The 25,336-nt window shown below is 45.2% G+C and overlaps 1 protein-coding gene across 1 annotated transcript in view; it reads left to right on the top strand.

The window, feature by feature from the left end:
• COL26A1 (collagen type XXVI alpha 1 chain) overlaps positions 1-25,336 on the top strand; it is a 173,363-nt gene that overhangs the window by 134,215 nt on the left and 13,812 nt on the right. The window contains exons 6-9 of the mRNA XM_062592601.1: positions 12,415-12,568; positions 15,714-15,758; positions 17,517-17,633; positions 19,071-19,223. Coding sequence (XP_062448585.1) covers positions 12,415-12,568; positions 15,714-15,758; positions 17,517-17,633; positions 19,071-19,223 — 469 coding nt within the window. The remainder of the gene's footprint in view (positions 1-12,414; positions 12,569-15,713; positions 15,759-17,516; positions 17,634-19,070; positions 19,224-25,336) is intronic.

Genomic DNA, 25,336 nt, shown 5'->3' with positions numbered 1-25,336 from the left:
TATGGTTTAGTGGAGAAAAATATTAAGGGCAGGCCTTCATATTGTGTTTTTCTGCAAATCGTTTTAATTTCTACCTACTGTGAGTCAGATAAATTGTTACAGTCTAGCAATGAAGAAGCTGAGTCAGTCAGTCCCCTCTGATCTCTGGTCCCTCCTGTGACAGCCCAATCCTGGTTGTTAGATATAGTGCTTGGGTCCCTTTTATGGCGTGTGCTGCTGTTATTATTCATTAACTGATGGTTATCAATGACATAAAAGAATTTGGGGAGAAATCTTTATGGGGGGGGGGGGAGGGGGGAGGGATGCGTAGTGATTTTGAGGCCAGTGCATGATATTCTGGTATTTTGGGAATTGTCTGAGTTGAAATGAGCAATGTTGTCTGGAACTTCCTCAAAGACCTTCAAGGTTATATTTCACTATGGGAAAATGAAGTGAGGGGGAATGAAATTCTGAGGAGCTGAATTGTTCGAGTGAAAACAACTGTTTTAGTGCAAAGGACAAAGATGAACTGGGTTGTTTTGCTAAGCAGTGAGACCTGGCACGTGGGTGTTCTTTGGCAGCTATGAGCTGGAGGCATTAGGAGAGAAAAGAGGGGCTGGTGACTGACCTCTGCGTGTGCAATCCTGGGTCCAAGTAAGACGAGAGACCAGCCTCAGAGAGATGTAAATCAGCCCTCCCATGCTTAGCCTGTAGCCAGCTATACCTTTCTCGGCCTTCCAGGAATTTCTATATTTGTCTTACTGGAAAATCATAAGAAGAGACTTGTTTCAAAATCTAGAACTCAGCCTCTGGACCCTGTTGGCTTGTGCTATTCAGTACCTGTGTCAGATAACAAAATGTAAGAGGCTAATGTCAACCTCAGTCAAGTCCCTGGTGGGACTTGGCAGAGGAGGAGGAGGAAGGTCCTACCTGCCTAAATCACCGTAAGAAGACTTTACTCGAGAGTGAAACTTCAGCTCGGTCGATGAGTTTGTGTTGCAGAAATGAAACTGGCTTAAATCAGGTGACATTCTCATCACTGGAAAGCAATCTGCTCTCTGGTGCTGGCAACAAATGCCCTGTTCCCCCGGTATTTGGGAAATGCTGGCTGCTTTCCTTCTATGTGGGAGCTCGAGTGAAGGCAAGAACACATTGTTTCCTACTGTAACCTAGGACACTTGTTGGGAAGCGGTTGGAGTTTGTCCTGATTGGAAAAACAGATGTGCTATCCTTAGGAAATGCTTCTGAAGAAATCCCATGTCAGCTGCTCTGTTCAAGAGGGAGCACAGGCTCATCAGTGAACACTGTGTGTTGACAGCTGATGACTTTGCAGTCCTATGGACCATCTGACACAAGGAACAGTGAGGTGGATGGCAAAGGTGAGGTGGATGGTGGAGGTTGGCAAAGTCCAGAGCCTAGATATAGCCTGCTGGACCCTGAAGATGGCATTCAAAGGGCTTTGGTCCTGTCTCAGTCTCAACCGGAGCCAGCAGAACAACACCTCCTCTCTGCCTTCTTTATCATGGAGCTTTGAATAGCTTGGAGCCAAAGATCACAGAGTGACAGCTTTCTGCCACAAGAACTGCTCCAATCCTGACACAAGCTATGGCCTTCCAAGTCTCCAAGTAGCTAGAAAGCTGTTGAATAAACAGAAGGAACAAAAGACTTGCCCAGCTGGTGGAGCCTGTTGTGCTCAAGGGATCCAAGACATTTCAGTGGTGTTGATTCTTGTCAACTCCGCGGGTTGATCTTGGACTTAGAGTGTTGTGTCTTTGTGTGTTTTAGCGCTGCAGTATTTTGCAGTTCCAGATACTTTGTAATGCGAAGCAAATGCTTCCTCTTGAGGCCTGGTTGGCACGCAGAAGGAGTGCTGTCATCCTCTATTTTAGCCATGTGCTCTTAAATGTAAGCATTTGTGTGTGACATCTCATCCTTACTGCTGCTTAAAAAGTTACAGCTTGGAAGACTTGCATTTCCAAATCAGCCTTTCTGTAGCTTGATGATACTCATTTATGTCACACCCAATCACAAAAACAAGGGAAACCTATGTACTTTGGGGAGCTTATAAGGCAATATAGATTGCTGTTGCTGTGATGGATTTCCTTCTGACTTTACTGTGCTACAACCCAGACCCAGGATGGGAGCAAAGCTCCCATTTTTAAAACCTTTGTAATTTGTTTCTACTAATGCACTAAAGAGGCACGTCTCTGCAAGGGTGCCTTCTGCAGAGCCACGCAGCAATTTAATCACCCGCCTTTTGCCTTCCACTTTGATAAGCTCTGAGTGCTGTGCAAAAATCAACTGTAGCACTTAAGTGGAGAGTGAAGCAGCGTTACTTGAATGCTGGTGCCATACACAAGAGAAGCATGCTCATTTGCCCTTGGTTGATTTAAGTTCACACTTGGTCTACGTGGCAATATGATGCCCTCAGTTGGATTAGGCCAGCACCATTTAAAAGGTGCTTACCTTTATTTGCTATTGTCTGCAATCCTGTTCTGGATTTGGTAGAAAGATCCATATTTTGTTGAAAGAATGGTCTGGATGTATTGGCTGTCTCTCAGCTCCCCAGACCATCATCTTGTAATGGCATGTCTCACCACATGACCAGCTTGAAGCTGTTCAGGGAAATACTGGAGTGATGGAGTGGGCTCACACAGAGCCCTCGTGGTGCATTTTGAGATTGTGATACATGATGCTGGTGACTCGACAGGGCTGTCCCCTCACAGTGCTGTGGTGGAGAAAGGCAGAAAAGGAGGTTGACGTGCCAGCTGACCAACTTCGGTGAACTTCTTTTTGTGTAACAGGAATCCTTGCTTTCCAGTGAGGCACCAGGCCCTGCAGTGTGGGCATGATTCATCTCACTGCAGCTTAAAAAGTTACAGATTGGAGACTTGTGTTTAAGACATTCATTAATGTGAGTAGCTAAAGCTGCCAGAGTAGGAGAGAAGCCACATGAACAGCCAAAGTGCATCTCTATGGCATGATTTCTTTCCTTCAGGCTTTTTAAGGATGAATAGAGAAGGCTTACACTCATAGAAAGCCATTCCTGCTAACTCTGGAGTTTCCTAGGTGGGGTACATCGTTATGGAAGAAAATATGTCCAGACACTTCTTGCTCATCTTGCTTTTACAGCAGGATAAGAGCACAAATGGAAGTTAACACAAAGCAGCTGATGGATTCCTGTTTTCTTCGTCTGCCAGTGTGCCTGCACTTGCCTTGTGGCCAGTGGAAGGTGGTCCATGGTACCTTCACATGCCATCAGAGAAAGAGGGTGGGTGCTGCAGGATAGCTGTTCCCTGGCAATTTTCTACTCTATCAACACACATATCTAATGGGACTTCTGGCTTTTCTGGCCTTAAGAGATGTGGAAGTGTCTTGCTGGATTTGAGAAAATACAGAACTCCTTTGCTGTGTGCGTGCTGTGGTTGAAGTATTCTGCATGGGAAACTTCGAGATAATCACTGGATTATTTATGACAAACCCAAATCAAAAAAGAGGAGGCATTCCAATGATGTGAGGGGGGACTTGCAATTCAAGAGTATAAATCAGAAAAGGTCACCCATGAGTGACTTTACTGGTTTTCCCTTTTGAATTTCAGCCCAGCACGATAGCGGTCAGCTCAGGGAATGGCAGTAGATAAGATCAGCCACCTCAGCTGGCCAGCTTCAAGTGGATCAGGCCACTGGCATCTCCTGTAAGTGCTCTGTGGCATGTGAAGACAGTGTAGACTTGTTCTAACTACTGCAAAGGCACAAGTGAGAAGAAACAGGTGGCAAGCTACTTCCAAAGGCACTGTCGGCCTGGGCAGAAGCGCTGGCCGAGAAGTATTGTCTAACGGTAGGTTAGGCACAAGTGAAGAACAATCTCTCCCTCACACCTCTGCAATGAAGGAGCTAAGAGCCTTTCTGGATTATGTGTGAGGATACATAAAATTCATGTTTGTCCTCCAGGGACTGTGATGGGCAAGTGTATGTGAAACTTAAGCTCAGCTGTGGAAGCAGAGGCTCTAAGTCTGTGATTTCTTCCCTTCCCCTCTCCTCTTCTGCATATTGTTGCAGCCATCCTCCTAAAAATGGGGGTATAACCAGAATTGCTCTCATTTTTCCTATTACAAAGACAGGTTGGTTCATCCAACTTGTAAGATCAGTGTCCAAATGAGGTAATAAAAGTAACCCTCTGATGTTGTGATATGAGAGTTGGCTAAGGAAGTGAGAACCAAGAATAAACATAGCGAAGATGGAATGAAAAATGATTCATTAGGGACAAGGGCTTATATAGCCCTTGGGGAGGAAAGAGACAATGAGAGATGGCTAAACGGGGAGGCAAAACAACCTTTTCCCTTTTCACCTTGTACTCTTGGTAATGCTGGCCTAGGTTGCCCTTGTGGCTGTATGGGTTATTTTGGCAAAAAATGAGCTGAAGTGAGTTAGAATGAGGTTGCATTCTGATCTCCCCTGTTTTGAGTTACCCTGGCCTGGATGCAGGTTGAAATTTGCCCACTCTGGTTGATGCTAGACTCATCTGTGGGTCTGATTGGTAGTGTTAAGCTTGAAATCTGCAGGGCGTAGGAATTTTTGTCAAGGAGGATGTCCTGGGGCCGAGAAAGTATGCAGAGAGGGAAGAAAACTACCCCCTCGCCAAAGCCCAAGTATCTTGAATTTTACTTCTTTTCCATGACATCTTGCTTGACATTACTACAATACTATTGACCACCTGGAGCCTCAGTGGTGGGAGGGCAGAATCAACCCCACTTTTATTTCAAAGGTAAGCCTTCTCCTTATGCCAACACAGCTTCTTAGTGGGAATAGGGTACAGCCCTTTCTTTTGGGCTATGATAATGCCCTGAGCCTCGTGCTGCCCTCTAAGGACTAAGCCCAAACCAACTCCACTGAAACTCCAGAGAGCTGAAGTGGCCACAGGAGAGCAGCACCTCTGCTCATGGTGTGCAATGTTTACTGGGAAAGCAAGCATGTGGCTGCATAAAAATTTCTGCGCCTTTAATTCTCCACCAGCCCTATTTTTTTTCAATAAACTCCATCACAGGGTTACAGGCAGTGTGATGTTAATCCCAGTTTTCGGTTGGAGCTTGAATACAGCATTTGATCTGAGTTGATATAGCCCAGCCTTATCTCCTGACACTACTTTTGAGATGCTCGTGGCATTTCACTACAACTTTAATGCAGGGAGGTAACATTACAAATCCGGTGTCCGATTGACTCATTGTGTGATCAATGAATGACATGCATACTTCTTGCATGAAAACAGTCCTTGTAATGTGATTCCCCACGCAGATGATTCTGGAAGTTTTTAAAGAAAATTTTTGCACTGTACGTAACTGTGATCAATACATTGCTATTTATATAAAGTCACTCCATTCATTTAGAAGACGTGACCACGCAGCACCTTCACTACCCTGTATCTTTTGATTATGAAGCACCATTTTTTTGAGTTTTAATGTAATGGTTGTACAAAATGATTTTAAATCTACCCCATCTTACAAGCAGCTTAATGAAATACTGACAGCTATCTGTGAAACTTTATGGGGTTTGCCTTTTCATTCTCTGATGGACGTTTTAAAAGGCCTGCTGTAGTACAGAAATATTTGGAAAATAGAAAATATTTCATGGTACTGTAGCATGGCTGGAAGATACTCTAGGTCTGAAAACCCAGTTTCTTGGCTCTGAGGTTGTGGCTGAGACTAGAGAGCGAACATTAGTGGTTGCTTGATAATTCAAGGCTGTTTGTGGGTATTGCAGGCTATATGTTGGATTGCCACTTGCAATTATTTATTTTCTTTCTATTCTGTAGAGGAAGATGGCTTAGGGAATCTCTAAGGTTTCCTGATGACCTTGTGCAAAGTCTGCTTTTCCCTTTCTGACAGTGCATTGAATTTAAGGAGCATTTTAGGCTATTAGGGAGCTGGCTGTATAATAACCAGCTGGTTTTAGTAACAAAAACAACCTTAAATCAATCCTCTAAAATTTGTAATATTTACTGAATTTCTGCAGGTCAATTAATATAACAAATGTGCCTAAGAATAGGGAAGGCCACATTTTCGTAACTGATTTTTAAAAGGGAAGACCATGAACCATAACTGGGTGGGCAAGCCACACTTTTTTTTTTTTTTTTTTTTTTTTTATCAGTGTTCATATATGAACTTTCCATCTGTCTCCTTGGCCTTTACTGCTTAACAAGCAGTAATCATGCTTCCAGTTAGGGCATTTGAAGTTCAGATAAAGGCTTTTCTCTCGTTTGGACATGCCTCTGTCCTTCAGAATGACATTAACAATCTTTTCATTCTCAACTCTGATAATTATTGGATCTTATTTCTTATCACTGTCGGACTGACGGGGAAATCTGTTCCCTAAGACTTTTCCATGTGTTCGGCAAATGCTGTAAATCATTTGCCAGAACCGTAAAAAGGCTCTAAAGAGCTCCTCCTCCACCACCACCCTCATGCAAAGGCTCTTACAGTTACAAGGTCTACATTTTTATTCAAATGTATTTAAAATTTTTATATAATGACTTTGAAAATTTCTATTTTCCTGTAACATGCAATTTATTTTGCCAAGCAAATCTCACGCCTATGTTGGCAGATGCTTTTGTATGTCTACTACCAACGAATATTAAGTTTACCAACTTTGTTTTTAAGGAAGAGAAATACTCCTGTGGACAAAAAGTAGATTTCAGAGAGGGGGCTATGTGAGGAGCCCAAGAGACATTAGGGCTCAGATCCTTTGCTTTGCCCAGAAATGCAAACTTCCACTCAATTCTCAATCTAAAATTCTGGTGGAGCTTCTTAAGGAAAATAGTGTCATCAGAGAAAAGTGACTTGGAGATCATTATTTTCAGCTGAGTAAAAACCTGATTTGCACCAAATCAAGCAAGGAAAGGACTAAGCCCCTTCTCTTTTACACTTGTGGCACTTTCTTCTTGCAGCTTTCTGTTTAGAGTTGAGTGAAGGAGGAGAGCTTGCAAGGCAGCTGCAGCCTATTGGAGATGACTGATGCAAATCTCTCAGCCACAGTTGAAGGCTTCTCACCTGATGAGAAGCAGAGAGCAGATCTTAAAGCCGTTGCTGAGAACAGATGTTACTTTCATGAGACTGACTTCATCTCAGACTGGCCTGGCTCCATGTCCGTAGTGCTGTTACATCCCCAGCAGGTGACAAGCAATAAATTGGGCAGAGAAGAATGATGTGATTTGGGGGGTAGAAGGTTATAGCTCTGGTTTATTTTTATCAGGTGTTTTAAAATAATAGTCAGGAATCTGACTTCACTCTGAGCTCCTTTGTGTAGTTTGCTCTGCAATGAACTCTTAGCACAGCATCGGAAGGGTTTCTGGATCCTTTCCACATCCTGCTTCTCCCCTTGGCTCTGATGTGGAGGGATGCCAGTGGTGGCAGGCACTGGCAGGTGAGTGCATGGGCTCATGACAACAGAGGCAAATCTCCAATTCACAGCAATAGTAGTGAAGCTCCCCAAGCACCTCCAAGAGCTATGACCCAGCAGGGCTGTGGCCACCAGGAGCCTGCCTGCAGGGAAGAGCCCGTTCCCGGTTCTCCCCTTGCTACTCTAAGTCCTCGCTGCTGCCTCTCCAGCAAAGCCTCGTTGATCTGATGATACACTAAACTTTGCCTGGATTTTACCTAAACTAGACTGGCAGCCTGTGGTTTTGTTCATCATGTTCTCCAATTGCCTCCTGGAAGATTCCAGTTGGTGAAACAATCACTTGCTGCTTCTATCTTTGCAGAAAGATCGTGAAATACATTACCTGTGAATTGGCAGAAGCTTTTGCTTCAAATTTTTGTGTCTTCCACTCAAGAGCTGATGACATAAACCTTGTCTTTTGGTCTGCAGTGGGTTAGTATGATGACATCAGCTATTGCTCCTTACATAATTAATCAATATAATGAGAACTCCTCCATGCACTAATTATCTTGTCCTCTTTGGCCACAGCCTGTAGGATGCAATAAGGATGAAGTCACTCAGGTTTTCTCTCGGCACTCGGTTCATTAGATTTTGGTAGACGTTTACTGAGTGTCTGTTGGCTTTTGAAACCAAGCAGTCAGAATTGTGTCCACATTGGAGCCTTCTGTTCACAGGTTTTGTAACGCTACAAAAGAAATACTATTCTCCATCAAATGCTCTAAAAAACCCAGTTTAGTTTTGTATCTGGATAAATGATTAAAAAAAACCCTTATATTTGCCAAATAATTTGCTATATAGAAAGATATGTCCAACCAGTTATGCAATTACCATTATTAATCAGCTTGTGTCTTTACAAGATCAAGGGAACCTCATTTTACATTGGAATTTTTAGCTGATGAGCTGGATTCATGCACATTTTTTTTCCCTCCTCTTTAAAAGGGGTAGAGGGGAGTTCATTCTGTCAGTGCTTTGAGAGACCAAATATCCCCTGTTTATCAATTAATAATATCCATCTGGATTATGTCAAATGATCCCCCTGCGTTTCCGTGGATTTTTATCAAAAGAAAAAAAGCAATCTGAACTCTGATGTATCAATTTTGAAATCTTTGGAAGCCGGGATGTTCTTTCCTTGTTTCTAGCACCTACTAGTTATGGGACATCAGGAATGCAAGCAGAGGACAGATGAAGGGAGGAGGCTGTGTTTGTGAAATCTTCTTTTGATGTGCAGGAACAACCAAAGTAAGGTTCCTGAAAAGTGCTACAAGCCAAAAACTCCACTGACACTGAACATCTCAAGAAGATGAAAACCTTCCTCCCAGTTCCATTGTCCCTGGGCTGAGCTTTTGATCTGACGCAAGAAATGTGGTATGTGTCTGAAGTTTAGAAAGTTTATGCTGGCAAATGCAAAAGGGGGGAGGTGGGTTGAGTAAGCTGTGACTGAGCTGCAGGCATGTAACGCTAATGCCCCAGCTGAGGACCTTGCCTGTGAGCAGACCCGGCAGTGAAGAGCCAAGGTTTGAGCCATGGGAGAAGAGCCAGTGCCAGGTGCTGTGCAGGCATGAACCTAGTGGCTCTGCAGGACTCACAGGGCCCAGGGTTGAGTTTTGCAGGCAACAACCTCTGCCTGTGGCCTGCAAGTTCCTTGGCTGGTGCGGTGCGTTATCCTTCCTGTGTTCCAGTCATACTTGCATGCTGTCTCCTCCATTGGACACGTCTCCCACTGGAGTTCTGGCAGGGGACACAGTCCCAGCATTTACACTTCTTCCAGATTTCTGACTCTGTTTGACTGCATCGGGGGGTGGAGGGGGTGCCTGGAAGCGAGAGAAAATCCCTCATGCTGCTGGGACTTCTGTTGCCCGAGACTCCAGCAAGCCCGTTTAGGCTCCGATTTGACTTTTTATTTCCGTGTGTGTAAAAAGATAAGAGTCCGAGTGTTTTGCTGACTTGAGGCCATCCTTCAGCTTTTGCGGTGCTGTGCAAACTGGGAGAAGGCCTTGCTGTCTTCTGCAGCGATCAGCCCTGCCTGACACCAGAGGTCCTGCCCTTCAGTTAGTGCTCAGTGGCTGGCCTAGTTCTGCTCTGTCCTTCTGCAGTGGGTGACGACCATTACCCACAGCATCGAGATGCATTTCAATCATTTCTATGGTGTCATAAGGATGTTTTCTGCCTCCATTCTCCATATCTTTCCTAATAGCTCTCGTAACTCTTAATAGTAACACAGATAGGCACTACTTGGAATAACAATTTCAAATCAAAACTGTTCATTCTTCCTGAGTTGGTCTTATCCTCCTCTCTCCTGCAAACTATATTGGCTAGAAAATGAAAGACTTTAATACTGAGGCTTTAATACGTTACACGTTTTGTTAATTTGCTTTCTGGCTGTAAGCCTCTGTGGTATCGTTTTCCAGCAGTTTACTCAGAGTGCTAGAAAATTCCCTTTTTTTTTGTTAAATGAAAGTGGGAATTTTCCTCGGGTCCCCTGACTATGGCAATGGCAGCTTTAAGAAAAACAAAGTAATAGAAAATAGATAAATGATTCTGATGCTTTTGCAGTAATATCCAAGGACCCTGTTTGTGCTACATGTTGTACAAGCTTATAATAGGACATTCCTTCTTGAAAGAAGTGTGTATAGTTTGACATTTTTGGATATGACTAAATCCCTCATGCTTTTCTTGCTGTAATTTGGCCCTCTGCGTCCCACAGAGGCGAGAACTGTCCTCAATTTGTTTTGCTTTTCGAGCACCCTTTCAGTTCTAATTATAAAAACTAGAATTTCTCAATGATTTAAAGTCCAGAGATTTCCCAATTTGAATTGCTTTGTGCCCAGGGAAAACAAGCTTGTTACTATGGCTAGAGCTTTAATGACTGTTAAGTGTATATAGTCAATTTATAAAAGAGCATACTGGATTATTCTGTACATGCCTTTAAATCTTTTACAGCATTTATCAGCCGAGTGCTCATTTAAAACATGTTGCTTTAATGAAAAGGATACTCTTGCCACTGTTTTGTGTTGATTACGTGGTAACACATTTTTATTATCACCCATAAAAATGATTTGGAATGGTTCCACTCCAGATGCAACCTTCGGCAGCGCTGTGCTAGCTCTGCTCGCGCCGCCGCCGGAGGGCTCCCGACCCCGGCAGCCGACTGCTCTCTGACCACCGCTGCCGGCTCCTGCGGCACGTTCACTCTGTGTCTAGCGCTGGAGAAGCCTGTTGGATAAAAGCAGGGATCACTGGGGCCTGGTTGGGTTGCTTTTTGCTTCCTTACCACTTACAAAGCAAGATCCTGGATGCACGAACAAAGATCCTTGCAATGAAGGAAGCATTTGGCTTGTCTGCAGCAGCTGAGGTTCAGTTCCCCCACACTTAAACCAGCTCCCAGTTTAATTAGTGTCCGATTCCCTCCCATCAGGCTAGTGTGTTCTGCAGGAAGTTCATCATTTCTGCCTCTGCTGTAATACTGACCCTTGGCGTGCCTTCTAGTAAATAAGTGATAAACACTGCAATAATTGCAAGCTAAAAACGAGTAAGCAGAGCCAAATCACTCTCATTTATAATTGCAGTGTGATTTCATTATGTGAAGGCAAGTGTGGTATGTAAAAACTAAAAATTGTCAGGATTTAGTGGAAAGTTTCAGTCATATTCTCTCTTATTTTCCTTATTTTCCCAAATCAGTATTTGGTTAGGTGGTTTCCAAACAGGATGAGACAGTGCTATAGCAGATCACTGTTACAGCGAGGATGTTAGCACAGCTAACGCGGGGACCGTGAGCGCCCGTGCTGCCCCTCGACTCCGTTTAGCTCCTGTTGAGCGATTGAGGTAATATTCAGTTTGCAGTAGAGCGTCTGCGCTTGATGCTCCGGCTCAGCATTTCTGATCAATTTGTAATTAAAGGGGTAGTTGGGCTTTTTAGAAAGACGCACAGGCCATCTTATTATTTTACCCTTGTTTGACAGCTGGGAAGGCAGCAGGAAGAAGCATGTAGGTTGGGGAAAAAAAGTTCTTTTTATAAAATCATAATCCTATGAAAAATGTAATTTAACTTATTGATAGTAAAGTGCAATGAGTGTTCCCCTGGGCTTATCTTCAGCTGTATTTGTCAGTGGGCAGAGCCCCCCTGGCTTCTATGTTCCTGCACTTCTCATGAGCATTTAGGCTTTCTGCAGACCGACTGCCAGTCTCATATGGGCCGCCAGTGGCCAAGGAAACGCAGCTTAACGAACAGGGGTCTAAACCACAGAGGGAGAATGGGATCACTTTGCCAAGGAGCTTAGGTTGTAAGTGGCCCAAATAGCTCAGGGACACACACGGGGATGTGGATTTATTTGAAGGTGGTGTGTTTACAAGATACAGAAACAGCTGTGACTCTTAGTAATATCCTATTACTGCTAAGCAGAGTGCTTTGAGGAAATTGCTTAGCTCTTTTTTATTCACTCCAAAATTAAAACACTTCAGCTCTTTAAAAGCTTCATGTCCTCCAACTTCTTTAATTTGGATGACATTTGGACTTCGACTTTCAGCCAGAGCTTGTACTGGAGCACCTCTGCTTGTTACCCAAGGCGTCTGACTGCCCTTCGGCTTGTATCAGCTTTCAGAAATTTCTGACCTGGTGACTCAGGGTTTGAACAGGTAACCTAGAAGAGACAGGTGCTGTGCCCTAAAACCTGCTCTGGTCTCTGCCAAGTTTTGCTTTTCTCGCCAAGGAGACAATCCCATGTGATGCCAAATATCTTTGCAAGCAGTGAAACACCCTCTACGGAGGGCGTGCAGCTTTGTGCGGGAACCTCTTGGAATTTATTATGGCAGCTTCTTAAACTAATTACTGCCAGCTTCCAGAAAGCCAAAGAAGTTTTGACACTGAAATGCTGCGGTCTGTGATGTGCAGTTATCCACAGCTCCTGCTGGCAAGGAGAGGAGTCTCAAGACCTTTGCACCTCTCAGAAGTGAGCTCATGCACAGAGCCGCCCTGCTGACTCTGTTTTCCTTCCCGTTTCCTATCTAGATTCTTCTGCTCGAAGCCGCAGAGCGAAGCCCGCCTTTAGAAAACAACCTGCCGATGGCTGGGACCACGGCCCCGTGGTATGACGATTTGCTGCCAGATGCCTTTCCTCTGCTAAACCCTGGGACCGTCTTGAGGAAAACGGTGGGATCTGTCGGTAAGCGTAACCTCCTTCTCTTCACCCAGCCTCTGTTCCTGATTCCTGTAGGGTAGCTAAAAAAGAGGCCAAGTCGACCCGATGTAGTACTGAACCTGCACAGGAGAGTGGTCTGCAGGAATCGCTGGCAGCTCTTTCTGCCTATCCTGTAAAGGAGAAGAGGGTTAAGATTTTCAGACAGGCGATTGCTCTTTTTTGTAGGTGTATGGACAGTTACTCCCAGGTGTTTGAGCCAGCAGAGAGCTGCGGGCAGAAGCTGCAGTGCTCGGGCCTCGGGCACCTCCGTGCCGAGCGCAGACCGGCAGCCTTGCTGGCATCAACGGCTCCCTGGCCACCACGGCTCGCTTTGTGCCCTTGGCAGGGAAACCGTAGCTTTGGCCCGGCTGCAGATGTTCACAGTGATGTGGGAGCGCACTCAGCATGAAAACCAGCCTGCAGAGAGGCATTTTGAGAACTTTCAGCCTCTGTTTTAGGGGCAGAACCGGCACTATTTAGCTTTACAGACTGGATTCCTCCAAACCAGGGACTACTCAATCTCAGGTTTTAACGTCACCTTGTGTCCCTCCCTCTCTGCCCAGCTGTGAATGTGACGGTGATCACGTGCCAACACACATGCAGATTCATGGACAAAGAGGGAATTTAATGCTCACTGATCCCACCTCAAACCATCAGTTTAGCCACAGGGAGCTGAACATGATTTCCTTATGACCTCTTCCTGCGGCTCTTGCAGCGGGGAGGATTACCCCTTCGGGAGGAGAGCAGCCTTCTGCTTTTCCCTTCAGGTCTCTACCCCTTCCTCTAGTTCAGCCAGCACAAAGCAGCCATGTCTCAGGAAGCGAGCAGCTCAGCTTCAAACATTACATGTTAAGCTCCACTTTGCCAACCTTAACGGTCTGTCACTAACCTCTATTTCTATTGGCACAAGAATGCACTAAGAGCTGAATTCTGGTCTCAGGAAAGCGAAATTTCTATTACCCGTGGTAGGACCAGTGCGCCTGCCTCTGTCTTTCAATGTACGTGTCCGAAGACTGTGGATTTTCAGGCACAGACAGATTGAGACATTCCTGAAGAAACTCCAGAGCACCAGGGCAATTGTAGAAAGGCAATTAATATTCACCTACTGAGCGTCGAATATCACGTTTCCCTGGCAGGAAGCAGAGGGAGAAAACAGAAGCTTGGGGTAGGGGTAACACTTTTGTTTATAAGGAGGAGCATTTTGCCCATTAATAGCAGCATTGCGCTATGCATTGTATTTTTTAAATTTACCATAAACACAATGGGCTGTTTTATGATCCCTCTTGTGGCATGAAAAAAAAATACACTTATGAGAAATCTCCCTCTGAGCCTACTTGGCTAGACAGATTACCACGCATTGAATTTCCTTGACCTTAGCATTCTCGTTTCAAGATCTCTACTCTCTGCTTCCAAAGCCCTGACTGTCGGTTGCTTTGCCTGCTCCCAGGGAAGTTTTTATCCTCTATAGGGTCTGTTGTGTTTTTTTTTTTTTTTTTTTTTGGTCAGAGGAGTTTATTATGGCTGCCCTTCATGACTGCAGTAGACTTGGAGCAACCAACATAGACCAGAGGTCATCCATGTTTATAATTTGACAGGATGCCACAACATGGAGGGAGGTTCACTAACAATATGTTCTGCAAAGTATTTTCAGAACCATAATGATGGCTGCCAGGAACTGAATTTAAGCAGTTTCCCCCGGTGTCCATTATATGCTCATTCCGCCTTCTCCATGTCATTTATTTTTTGCTGTTGCAGTGTCTCTGCACCTGCACTTCATTGTACTAAAGTCAATCCAGCAAAAGTACTGACAACTCTGTCCCTTCCACTTAGAAGTCTTCTCCTCCCTGAGGCTCCCTCCACATGATAGTCTCTCAGTGCTCAGCAAGGAACAAGGAATTGCCCCTCTCCCGGACAGTACTATGAAGCAGAATTGTTTTCCTGTAGAGGCTGCCTCAGACTGACTCTGTGATCCTGTATCAGCACCCTCAATCCTGCGGTAAATCCAAGAGGTAGCTAGAGGCCACTTCCAAAAAACATGTGCCAGGTGTAGTCCTTGCTTGTTGTTACCATTTGTTGTTCCAGCCTTGGTTTATTTAACCTAGTACGGAACAGCAACTGCAGCATAATAACTGAGTGTCAGGTGAGACTGGGCCATTTTAGATCAGGACAGCATCTTTCAGCAATTGGAAGTCATCAGTTAAGTTGTTTATTGGCATGTGATCTCCCCCCACTGCTGTCACCCCATGCTCTGCAAAATCCAGCTCTTGCTTTGCTCGGAGCTGTGCGGATATTAAGTCCCCATTGGGCTTCCTTCCCTCCCCATGTCAGTTTGTATTTACAGTTCAAAGCTAGCCAAAAAATGCACTGTGGATATTGCTGAAATGTAGAGAATTTCAGGCAGTTGGTCTAGGATGGCAGGGGACTGCCCCGTTTGCATGATTTCAACACTGCGCTTTAATTTGTTGCACAAAACTGGCCCAGGTTCACTTACAGGGGTGGCAGACCTTGGGAGATCTTTCAACAAATGTAGTCTTAGATTAGGACAGATTCAAAACTGAGGTTTTTTGTGTGATTTGGGGTTGTGGAAAGCTATGCCGATGTCCCTCCCGTTCCCTTAACCAGAGATTTTTATGAAATATTGCCTGTCTCGTCCTACTTTTGCTTTTTCAGCCAAAGCAAATCCAAATCCCAGCTTGCGCACCACTGAGCTTCCAAAACTGATGGACTGAGGGCAGGATGTTGGTGCCTGACACCACAAGGGTCGATGGGCACCCGATGCTTTGAGTGGCGGGCGGGCTTCCGAATGGCTGGATGGCTCCGAGCTGGCTGACGCCTTTCCAGGCTGAGGTCCAGGAAAACTTGCTACTGTTTATTAGGGTAGCTATTTCTTCAGTGACTGACAGGGCTGAGAATAGACAATCGTTTAAAAGCAATCAGAGCTGTTGAGACAGCTGCACTTCTGGCCTTTCTGATCAGTGTGTTAATCAACAGGATACATTTTACTGAGCATTAAGAAAATATATATGCTCTGTCTGAGCCAGTTGGCAGCGAGAAACCTAATTTTTCATCTCTCTCTCTCTCTCTCTCTCTTTTTTTTTTTTTTTTTTTAAACCCTGACCCTCTTAATTAGAGCCTAAAGGACGCAGAGGTGCAGAGGAACAGCTAATACCACAGGGTAAGTGAATATAACCTACTATTTTCCTCTTTTAACTTTGCTGTACTCAGTCCTGTGCATGGTCTTGCCCAAAAAGCAGAAGGCTGCTGTGGTCAGGAGTCCTCAGCAATCTAGAGCCTCACAGCGACATGGCGGCTGGGTTTCTTCTGGGTTTTATTTGTTCATGGGCTGCTCTGGCTAGCGAGGCTAAACACCAGCTTTATTATCTCGGAGACATTCAGTTCCCCCAGCACGACGGGTTGAAAGCGCTGGCAAAGGGCAGGTAGTGAGATTGAGTGGGGTGTGCGCCGCGCGGCGGGGCGAACACCGCTCTTATCCCCTGGTATTGCCTGCCAGGGGCATGGGGAGCCGCCAGTGATGTTCAGGGCATCACCTTGCTAAGCTTCATTCGAATACAGACTAACACACTGCACTCAAAATGGAAAAGATCTCAGGGAAGGAAAGAGGAATGTTGCAGGTTAATGATAAGGCCGGAAAAAAAATCCAGGGCTCTGCAGGCCTGTTTTGGTCTCCAGCAGTAGGATATCCACAATCTACCTTTTTAAATTTTTCCTATAGCTTTTTCTTTCACGTTTTTGGAGAAGGGCTTTCCATGGGCTTGGATCTCTGAAAGCAGTGTCACTGCAGCAGTGCTGATTTATGCCAGCTAAAGATTTGGCCTATTCATTTTCCTCCCCCCTTTCCCCTGAATCCTTCCCTCTTTCTTTTCCCTTTTGCACTTTTCTCTTTTGTGCTGGTAACACCATTTGTCACCAGTATGAGCATTTGCCTGACACATTACTCAGTGCTGCATCTTCTAGTCTTTCCGTTAGTGCTTTCCACCTTCGGGGAAGTAAGTGCCAGCTTCTTTAAAGCTCCACTGCAGCAGTGTGATTGAGGATGCTAGCAGAAAATGATTGCTCTTGCTCTGCAGAAGTTTGCAGGATTGAGTTATAAAGGTTGAACTGGATGATTGAGGCTGATTTATACAAGTGGGGAAATGCTTTGACCCATGCTCAGCAGCACAGTGTGTGGTGCTTGCAAAACAGACAGCGTTTCTGCTGTTCTTCCCTCTCTCCTGGAAAGGATTTGCTGCGAGAAAACTCCAGGGGTGTTGTGGGTTGTTTGGTAGGGGGGAAGAAGCTGTTTGCGATGCTCTGAACAAATGGTGGTGGTCTCCTCAACGGGCTCCTGCTCGCCCGCCTGAGCAGGACAGACAACAGCCTGTGTCGAGTGAGCTCTTAGCCCAGATCCACTAAAGGAACCCCTGTGCTCATAATAAAGTGTGCAGTTTACCTCCTGTGGGTGAAGAAATTGCTGCAAATGAAAACCTTACCTTAACTCAGTGTTCAATATTCAAATTAAACCACACCTTTATTAATAGAATTAAAGAAAGGTACTGATGGAATTAAACAAAGATGCATGCGCACACATAACCCCCCTGCACACATGTACATGAAGCCTTTGAAATGTCCTTTTCTCAGTCTTCTCATGGATTAGAGATGGACACTGCTCATTTTTGTAAGAAAAAAGAATTTGGATCTATCTCCAGAATGATCAAAAAAAAGGAAGCAAAGGGGAATCTTTCAGGAGGTGAAGAGGGGGACTAATATTTTGGAATTACTGCTCTTCTCTGAGAAGTGCAGAGAATTTGGGTGAATGCCTAGGGGACTCGGTTCTGTGCCCCAGGCAGGCTGTCCCCCACGTAGGGTGCAAACTAGATCCAAATGTGGGAGCTGCAAATCCTTGAGCTTTGATTTTTGTTATATATCTTTGCAGGCCTACCAGGACAGGTGGGGCCTCCAGGCCCGGTTGGACCAACTGGTCTCCCAGGACCGCCAGGGCCAAAAGGCGAGAAGGGTCAGCCCGGTGAGAGGGGCCCAGCAGGGCCACCAGGTAAGTCCTGGAGGAGTCCCTTGGCCAGCACAATAGCAATCTTTTCACTTCGGGCAAATTCTCAGTGCAAATGGATCATAAAAGGCCTGGGCACACAAGAAGTTGAACATCTTCAGTTCATATTGAATCTGTTGCTGCTAGTCCCCTGGGTGCTGAAATCAGCCAGCGGCTCTCCAAGATGAGCAGTCAGCTGCCCTAGCAATGATATTCCCTGGGACTTCCCGTGGAGCTGGGGTGAGCTTATCCCAGAAAGCAACAGAGCAGGATCATGTTTCCCCATCCCCTTCCGGAGCTGTGAAAACCAGTCTTTGATCTGTCAGCCTTCAGAAAAGAGCATTCCTGTTTAACCCTCTCACTGCTATGCCTGCTTTAACTCCCCTTCTTCCCACCTGGGGAAGGAAGGGTTGCTGTTTGTGTCAAACTGTCAGATGGTAGGATGTCAAACAGATGATGCTATTGTAAAGTAAGGTGAAAAGGTTATGAGACCATTCTTTCAGAGTATACCTGTTCTGGAGCTAGGAGACTTCCTCCATCCCTAAAATATTCCTGAATCTTTCGATGGAGACAGTGCTACGCAATAGCTGCCAAACCTCAGCCTCTGTGCTCTCTATGTGTTTACAAGGCTGAGCTCAGGAAAAATTGAAACTTGGAGCATGCCTTAAATACAAGAGCAGTCTTAAACACTTCTTGGCATTTTCTGGCAACCTGACAATGGCTGAAGTCTGGCCAGGGATGTGTCTGCCTTTTGGTTTCTTAGGATGAATTGAGAGCCTTCCACCTCCAAAGGAAACAGAACTGATCAGCGCCTGGACTGACTGGGTTTCTGCTGCTCTTTCTGTGCTTTCCCAGCTGCAGGGTGACATACAGGTGTAAGTGGAAGGGAAGAGAAGGATCTGCTCTTGATTTCGAGCCCTGCAGCCTTTAGTTTCTTCTACAGCCTCAGGAAAGGAGGTAGATTTTACTCTTTGAGAAAATCAAGCTGACCTTTGAGCCAAGTGAAGCCATCTGCTTTGCAGAGGAAGAACCTAAAGGGAAATAGGAACAGCTTCCCAATTTTCCATATTTAGTTGGGCCCAAACTGCATAATTCCAGTTCAGGACAAAAATCCTCTGTTCTTAGTAGGGCAAGCATGTTGTGGCTGTGGTATTCTGAGACCACACTGGAAACAGCTGAGAGGCTTCTTAGGCTTAACAGAAACAATTCTGAGCCCAAATTGCCTTTCCACTCTCTCGTTTCTCTCTGCATGTTTTCCATCGCCACCACATCTATCAATGCTGGCTAAATTTTCAGCTTTCCTCTTCTGTCCTAGAGGACGCATCCCTATTTTAGACTCTCTTCTTTTCAAGAGCTGATGGGTTTCTCTCTGGCTTTTTGCATGGTGACATCCTTTAGCACATCCACAAACATACTAAGAGATGCTCTCCTGCTTCTGCACAGGACTGCTGGGACCTCAAGGACCAAGAGGACTTCCAGGAGAAAATGGGATCCCGGGTCCCCCAGGTCCTCCAGGGCCACCGGCCACCCCAAGCCTCCCCCTTACCTTCCAACAAGGGGTTCTCTACTCACTCCAGCCTACGGCTGAAAAAGAAAGTAAGTTTCCTCCTCTGTTCCTTTTTTTTTCTAGTACATCAGCAGAATGGGCAGTCACATTTTTTGTGCAGATGAATAAGCATCAGTAGGGAATAGTGTTTGAGGGGGGATTTATGTTCCCTGTGCCTGATTTTCTGGGCTCAACATACATTTGAGGAGGTGACATGGCCTCCTGTAGGCTTGCTTCTTGCAAAGCAAGGTAGCTGCTGTGAGGAGGATCCCTAATGAAGTGTTAGGGCTCCAACAGTGTCACCTGTGAGACATGGGTAGGGATATATAACATGTATGACTGGTTAGATCCTGGTGCAATGAAATTGCACTGCTGTGAGACCTCCTGGGGCTGCTGGTGCAATGTTACAGCAGTCAGGATTACCCAGAAATGAATGAGTACCACAGGCTTGCTACACTGAAGTTATATAACATAACACAAGCATCTGTTAAATGCAGCTCCTTTACTGCCCCCACAGACACATCTCCCCGCCTGTATTTTTGATATAGCAACATTCTCCAGCATCCATAGACCCCAAACCGAGGCAGTGATTTATCCCTTCTTTACAGCCAGAGGGACAAGATTTTTTTGATCCTGTGGTGATTAAAAGATCTATTTACTTGATCTGTGTTGTGCAGGGCAAGAAAAGGCTGTCGAGGAAAGGCACATCACGCGCTCTTGTCTGAGCGCTCTCAGAATTGGGCTTGATCTGATTTCTTCCGGTGCAGTCTTCTGGTGCTGGTGTCTAATAACAGCACAGCGCAGCTCAACGCGTATCTCCCCCTTGGCTTGTAAAGCTCAGGAGCCTCAGCTCTGCTTAGTCTCCACTCTCCCTTCCCCCAGACTTCAGCTGTGCCTTCTCCCAGCTGCTCTGCTCACCTCCAGCTTCAAAGCTCACTTATATTAATTACAACCAAGGATTAGTAAATCTCCCTGTGTCTGACAGTTTTCTAGAGCTTTCCTTTCTTTCCACCCACTCTCCTCTCCAGACTTCTTTTCCTGAAAGTGAGTGGATGTATTTTTAATTTGGGAGAATTTTAACAGCTCTGTTCTGTATTCAATTATTTAGAGCATATGGGCAGGATTAAATTAATTGTGGTTCAATACCCAAGTTCTTAACAAAATGTAGACTGAGCTGCTGCCCTTATAAGAGCCTTATAAGCAGGTGGTTTTCCATTACAGTCATCTCACTGCTTCACAGGATCATGCCAAATAGTGCCTGTATTGGGTGATACCGCTCTTCATGCAGCGTTTTATTCCAAAGGATACTCAGGGATGGTTTTGATAATGACACTGCCCCCTCCTTCCAACCACCCCTTCAATTAAGCTTTCTTGTAAGGTAGTGGAAAAATTAAGTGCATAAATGGCATTGCACAGCCTTTCTAGCTGATGCACAAGAAGGGTAAATTCTTGTCCCAGAAATGGGAAGTGGATAAGTGAAGTTTGTCTGTATTAACTTTGCCACCAGTGGGCAGCAACAGGCTTGCACATAAATGTGTTTGACCCTGGGCAAATGGTGGCTGTTACAGCCCTTGGACAGATCTGTCGTTTTTCTCCATATCTATGATGGATTTCTTGGTATGCAGAGAGAGTAGCCAGGACCCTGTCTCAGCAGTGTGTGTGCTGCTGAGGCTTGATTTATCTACTCTTGGAACAACTAGAAAGCTCATATAGTCTAGAGGTTTCAAAATTAAGGCCTAATCCTGTGTGGAATTAAAATATTGCTGCTACAGAGTCTGGCTGTGACTGTTTGAGCGCTTAAGCTCTCTCCTGGATTTATAATCAGGGTCGTTGAAGAAGCAGAAAGGCTCTACACTCCCTGGTGGTTTATACTGCAGAGGACTGATTAAACAAATCTGAGTGTTACTTTTGAATGATACACACTAAGTGGTACTTGGACACAGCAGACAGCACAGGATCTTTCCCTTTGTGCACCTGCTGTGACCTCTGCCAGCGACTGACAGCTTTATCCTAAACCTCACATCAGAGAAATTGAGAAATCTTTCTCTTTTTCATCTCCAGTTCATACTTTCTGGAGTCTCCCCGCCCTCTCCTGTAGGATTTTACCTGAGAAGCTTGAGACTTGGAAGCTGATGCTTGCATCAGGGCAATCTGCTGAGTGGCATAGATAGGACCTGTTCATCCCGTTTCTGCAAATCAAGCCAGGCCTTACAAGGCAGGGTCTTCAGTAATCCACGGAGGTGGCACGTAGGCATGTACAGCAAAGACTGCATTAATCAAGTGAAGCAGCCTGGCTTTGTTGGTGTACATATCCTAGGATCTGGGCCGAAACTATGACAATTTCTCTCTTTTTCAAATTTTTTCTTAACATGAGGTCTCACTGCTGGTATAAGTTATCTACGTGTTCATGATAGAATTAGTGCAATATCAAGACCATATTCGTGTAAAACTTACCATTTTTGTCTTTGTGGTAGCTGATTTTGCCTACCAAAGGCTGGTGGAAAGCTGATCCTTAACAACCAATAAAACGTAGCCTTGTAAATCCCAGATAGGTTTTTATTTATTTATTTATTTTAATGGAGCACATCTGAAAACTATAAACATAAGATTCCAGCTGCTGACAGCAGAGGGAAGCATATTCCTGGTAATGGCATATGCACCCACAGAGATGTAAGAAAGCTGTATCAGATTATTATTAGTACAGTATTTGGTTCCGCCTGAACATGGTTAATGCATGTGCCTTTATTAATCGCAACAAGTTCCTGTTGGCAATGTTTATCAGCAGACAGAAGCCAAAAATGGGGAGACAACTATTTTCTCACAGTTTTACTATGCTGCGGTAAAGAAATTGGTCCCAGTTGTCTCTCTCCAGATCAGGTAGCAGAAAGAAATTAAGACAGGATTACTTCATTTCCATCCTGTCTCAACAAATCAAGCCTATAATGGGGGAATTTATCCCTTAGTTAGAAACATTAGACGTAGGCCAGAAACTAAACTGCCCTATCCTGCTGCTGTGGCTGCAAGGATCATTCACTTTCTCTACTGCTTAAAAAATAAGTGGATCAGGTATGTGGTCTTAAGTCCTCTCTCAGCTCAGTTCTACTTCTCCTGTTAAAGCTAAGAAACATTTTAAGGGGAAAAGGAGGAAAGAACAGAACTTACAGTCAATTGAGGGTTCTGCTTTCTTACATTTCAGAGATATGAGTTTGCAAATGACATAATGATTAGTCTGCTTAGTCTACTGAAAGAGCATTTCATTTAGAAAACCATACCGATTGCCCTCCAAGCTGCTAGCACCTATGCCTTGGAGACACCTTGCTGTTCTGGCTGGGCAGGTCTCCGTGCCTCCCTCAGCACAGTTCTGCGCTGTTCCAGGTTTGCACGTTGTGGGAAGCTTGTGCCTCTCCCAGAGTGCACAGCAGGTCGGCCTGATCGAGCTATTCCTTTTGGCTTGGCTAGGAGTTTGAAAGCTCCTGGAACAAATCATGTATCGAGGTCTTTTCAAATGGGACAAACAGTTGTCTGTATTTTGTTTTGGTATAAGCAGCAGCACTGATCCAAAATCCAGCCCTTGAGCCCAGCAGAGGCTGGCTTAGCGCAAGAGACAGCTGAGAAGGAAACATTCCTCCTACCGTTTGCTACTGAACGATGCTGGAGCTATTTGTGACTGCTATGACAGTGTCCAGCTCCGGCCCCAGAGTCTCCTCCTGTTTATAAGGAGCAGGAAAGACTGGAGGTTTGAGTTCTACTTGCTGCTTTATAGGAATATGGAAGAAGCCCTTACGAAAGTGAGAGTTCTGTTTTAATACACTTTTATCCGGCTCTATTCTTAGTATGTTGCGTTCAAAGCCCCCCGGAAAGAAACCTTGGCCTCCATGAGTTTCGCATAGCCAGGCAGTTGCAGAAGGAACAACTCCGAATCTACAAATACATACTCCTGTGCTGCAGAGACCAGATGAGGAGCCACGGAGCTCTAAGGCTGTTGAGCAGAGCTCTTTTTTGTGTCACCAGTTATGGAAACACCTTTCCTAAATAACTGTGAATCAAATTGACCTAAAGTCAGGATGGGTGAACTTCTGGGGAGTAACTTTGTCACCATAATAATGTTTAACTAGAAAATTCTGTAACCCCAGTCTTTATCCCTGGCTTGCCTCCAGCCAGGATTAAATCCTGATAGTTTGCAACCCTCCTTCCCCCTCCCACTGGATGTTCATTTGATTTTGTTGGCCATGTGATCTTTAAAAACAAAGGGCTCTGCAACTGTTAATGCCTTCACTACTGTTCGATGCTCATTTCCTGATTTCATCTCAGCCCTGATGGATTTTGACGTGGTCAAATAAAACTCAAATTAATTGGATTACACACTTCACTTGGGTACCTTTCCTTCTGAACATGAAAATAGTCTCAGTTGTTTTGTTTCAGGGCTCTGAAGAAGGGAAAATGGATGGAGCTGGAAACAATAGTCAAAGAAATACCTGTTTGCATTCAGGCTTTAGGCACAGCATTTGGTTCTCAGGGGGATCTGGGCTAGATCTCACACTGTTCTACTGCCAGGAAGGCATTGCAGAGATATATTGTCATCCCTGGCAGTTAAAGAGATTTCACAGTTTTCCCTAGGAGCTGCTTTCAAATACCCAGCTTGAAAGTCTTCTCTATCACTGCCAATGCTCCTAAAGTTGAAAAGGCTTCATAATACATCTGCTAACATTTCTGGAGACTTCACAGTGTACCCTTTGGGCAGGACTGTGCCCCTGCAGAGTATGCTAACACCCTTCTGATCTTCCTGGTATCACTTGATATTTGCATCAATGTAGCAATGAGCCATATGAAGCCTTTTACATCTGCAAAGGATGCCATGAATTTTAGTGTAATGAGTTAGAGGGATGGGTGGAGAAGAAAACATTAATAAATTCGAGATCATGGACAGGAAAAGATCCACATTCTTCCTGCATGGCTCCAGCTGTGAAAAATGCGGACACATCAGAGGGTTTACCATCCCAATGACCAGGAGCCAACACTTTCATCCAGGTCAGCAGATGAACTATGCTGTTGGTCCTATAGCACTGGTCAGGAGAGTGGGTTGTGGATCTTAGTAGCACCAGGGCATGGCAATTCCCTTCCTTACTTTGTGACCATGGGGCCCTGCTGAGTCGTGGAATTTTTGCACCTTGGTTTTTACAACTGTAAAATAGTGTCCTAGGAGTCTCAAGTGAAAGATGCTGCCACCCACAGACTGCTAGTACGCTACAATGTAGATCTCTAGGGAACAGGATTGTTGATTTTTGGTTTTGGAATTACAATGAATATGCAGAATTGTTTTCTTTTTTAAAAAGTAGGTCTATTTTTTTTCTATTTAATTACCGCCTGAAGTGGCAAGCCACTTCATGATGAGGAAAGGATAGACAGCTACAGGCTGATGATATTTATCCCTGACAGGAATGGACCGAGGAAGATGTGCAACAGCACAAAATTCCTCCAATTCCTGCTGAGGACTTTCCTCTCCCTGCTCCATTCCCATCTCCATCTATTCCCCAGAGCATACTGGACCTGCCCAAACTGGCCATTTGAAGTCTTAAAATAATTCTGAAAGGCAGAATGGGTATGTGGAGGGAGCAGAGCACACCCTCTCCGCTGGGCTCTCCTGTATCCTCAGATGTCAGGATGTCTCCACCGCCGCTGATGGCAGTGTGAGCTTGCTGGGTTGGTAGGTGTGTGCTAGGCTGCCAGAATCGCTCAGCAGTTCATTGGTGGCAGATACAAGGGAGCTCCAGATGCCCGTGTGACTGGTCAGGGAGCCAGAAGCCAAATGCATCTTGGAGATGGCAAATTTCAGGTGAGTTATTGCTGTGCAAGGCAGAGCTACTCTGAATCTGCTTTGGAGTTCAAAGGTAGGGTTATATGACTATGGAGGGGCACCAATTTTGGATGGAAAGGACAACTCTTTTGGGGTTAAGCAGGAAGTGCATCTGAAGGTATCCACAGCTCTGCAGGTCCAGGGGGCACAGCTCATACCCTTAGAGAGCACAGGGCAGTTGCTCTTAACAGCCCCAATTTTGCATCCTGAAGTACTACCTGCTCTTGGCCAGCAAGAGGCACCAGAGGGTTTTGGAGCGACATCCTGCCTGCTGGGACTGTGCGGCTGGACACTGATTGCCCTGCTCTT

The sequence above is a fragment of the Rhea pennata genome, chromosome 20, assembly GCF_028389875.1.
Source record: "Rhea pennata isolate bPtePen1 chromosome 20, bPtePen1.pri, whole genome shotgun sequence".
NCBI lineage: Eukaryota > Metazoa > Chordata > Aves > Rheiformes > Rheidae > Rhea > Rhea pennata.
Note: the sequence above shows the minus strand (reverse complement) of the source record. Positions and strands in the feature narration are given on the sequence as shown.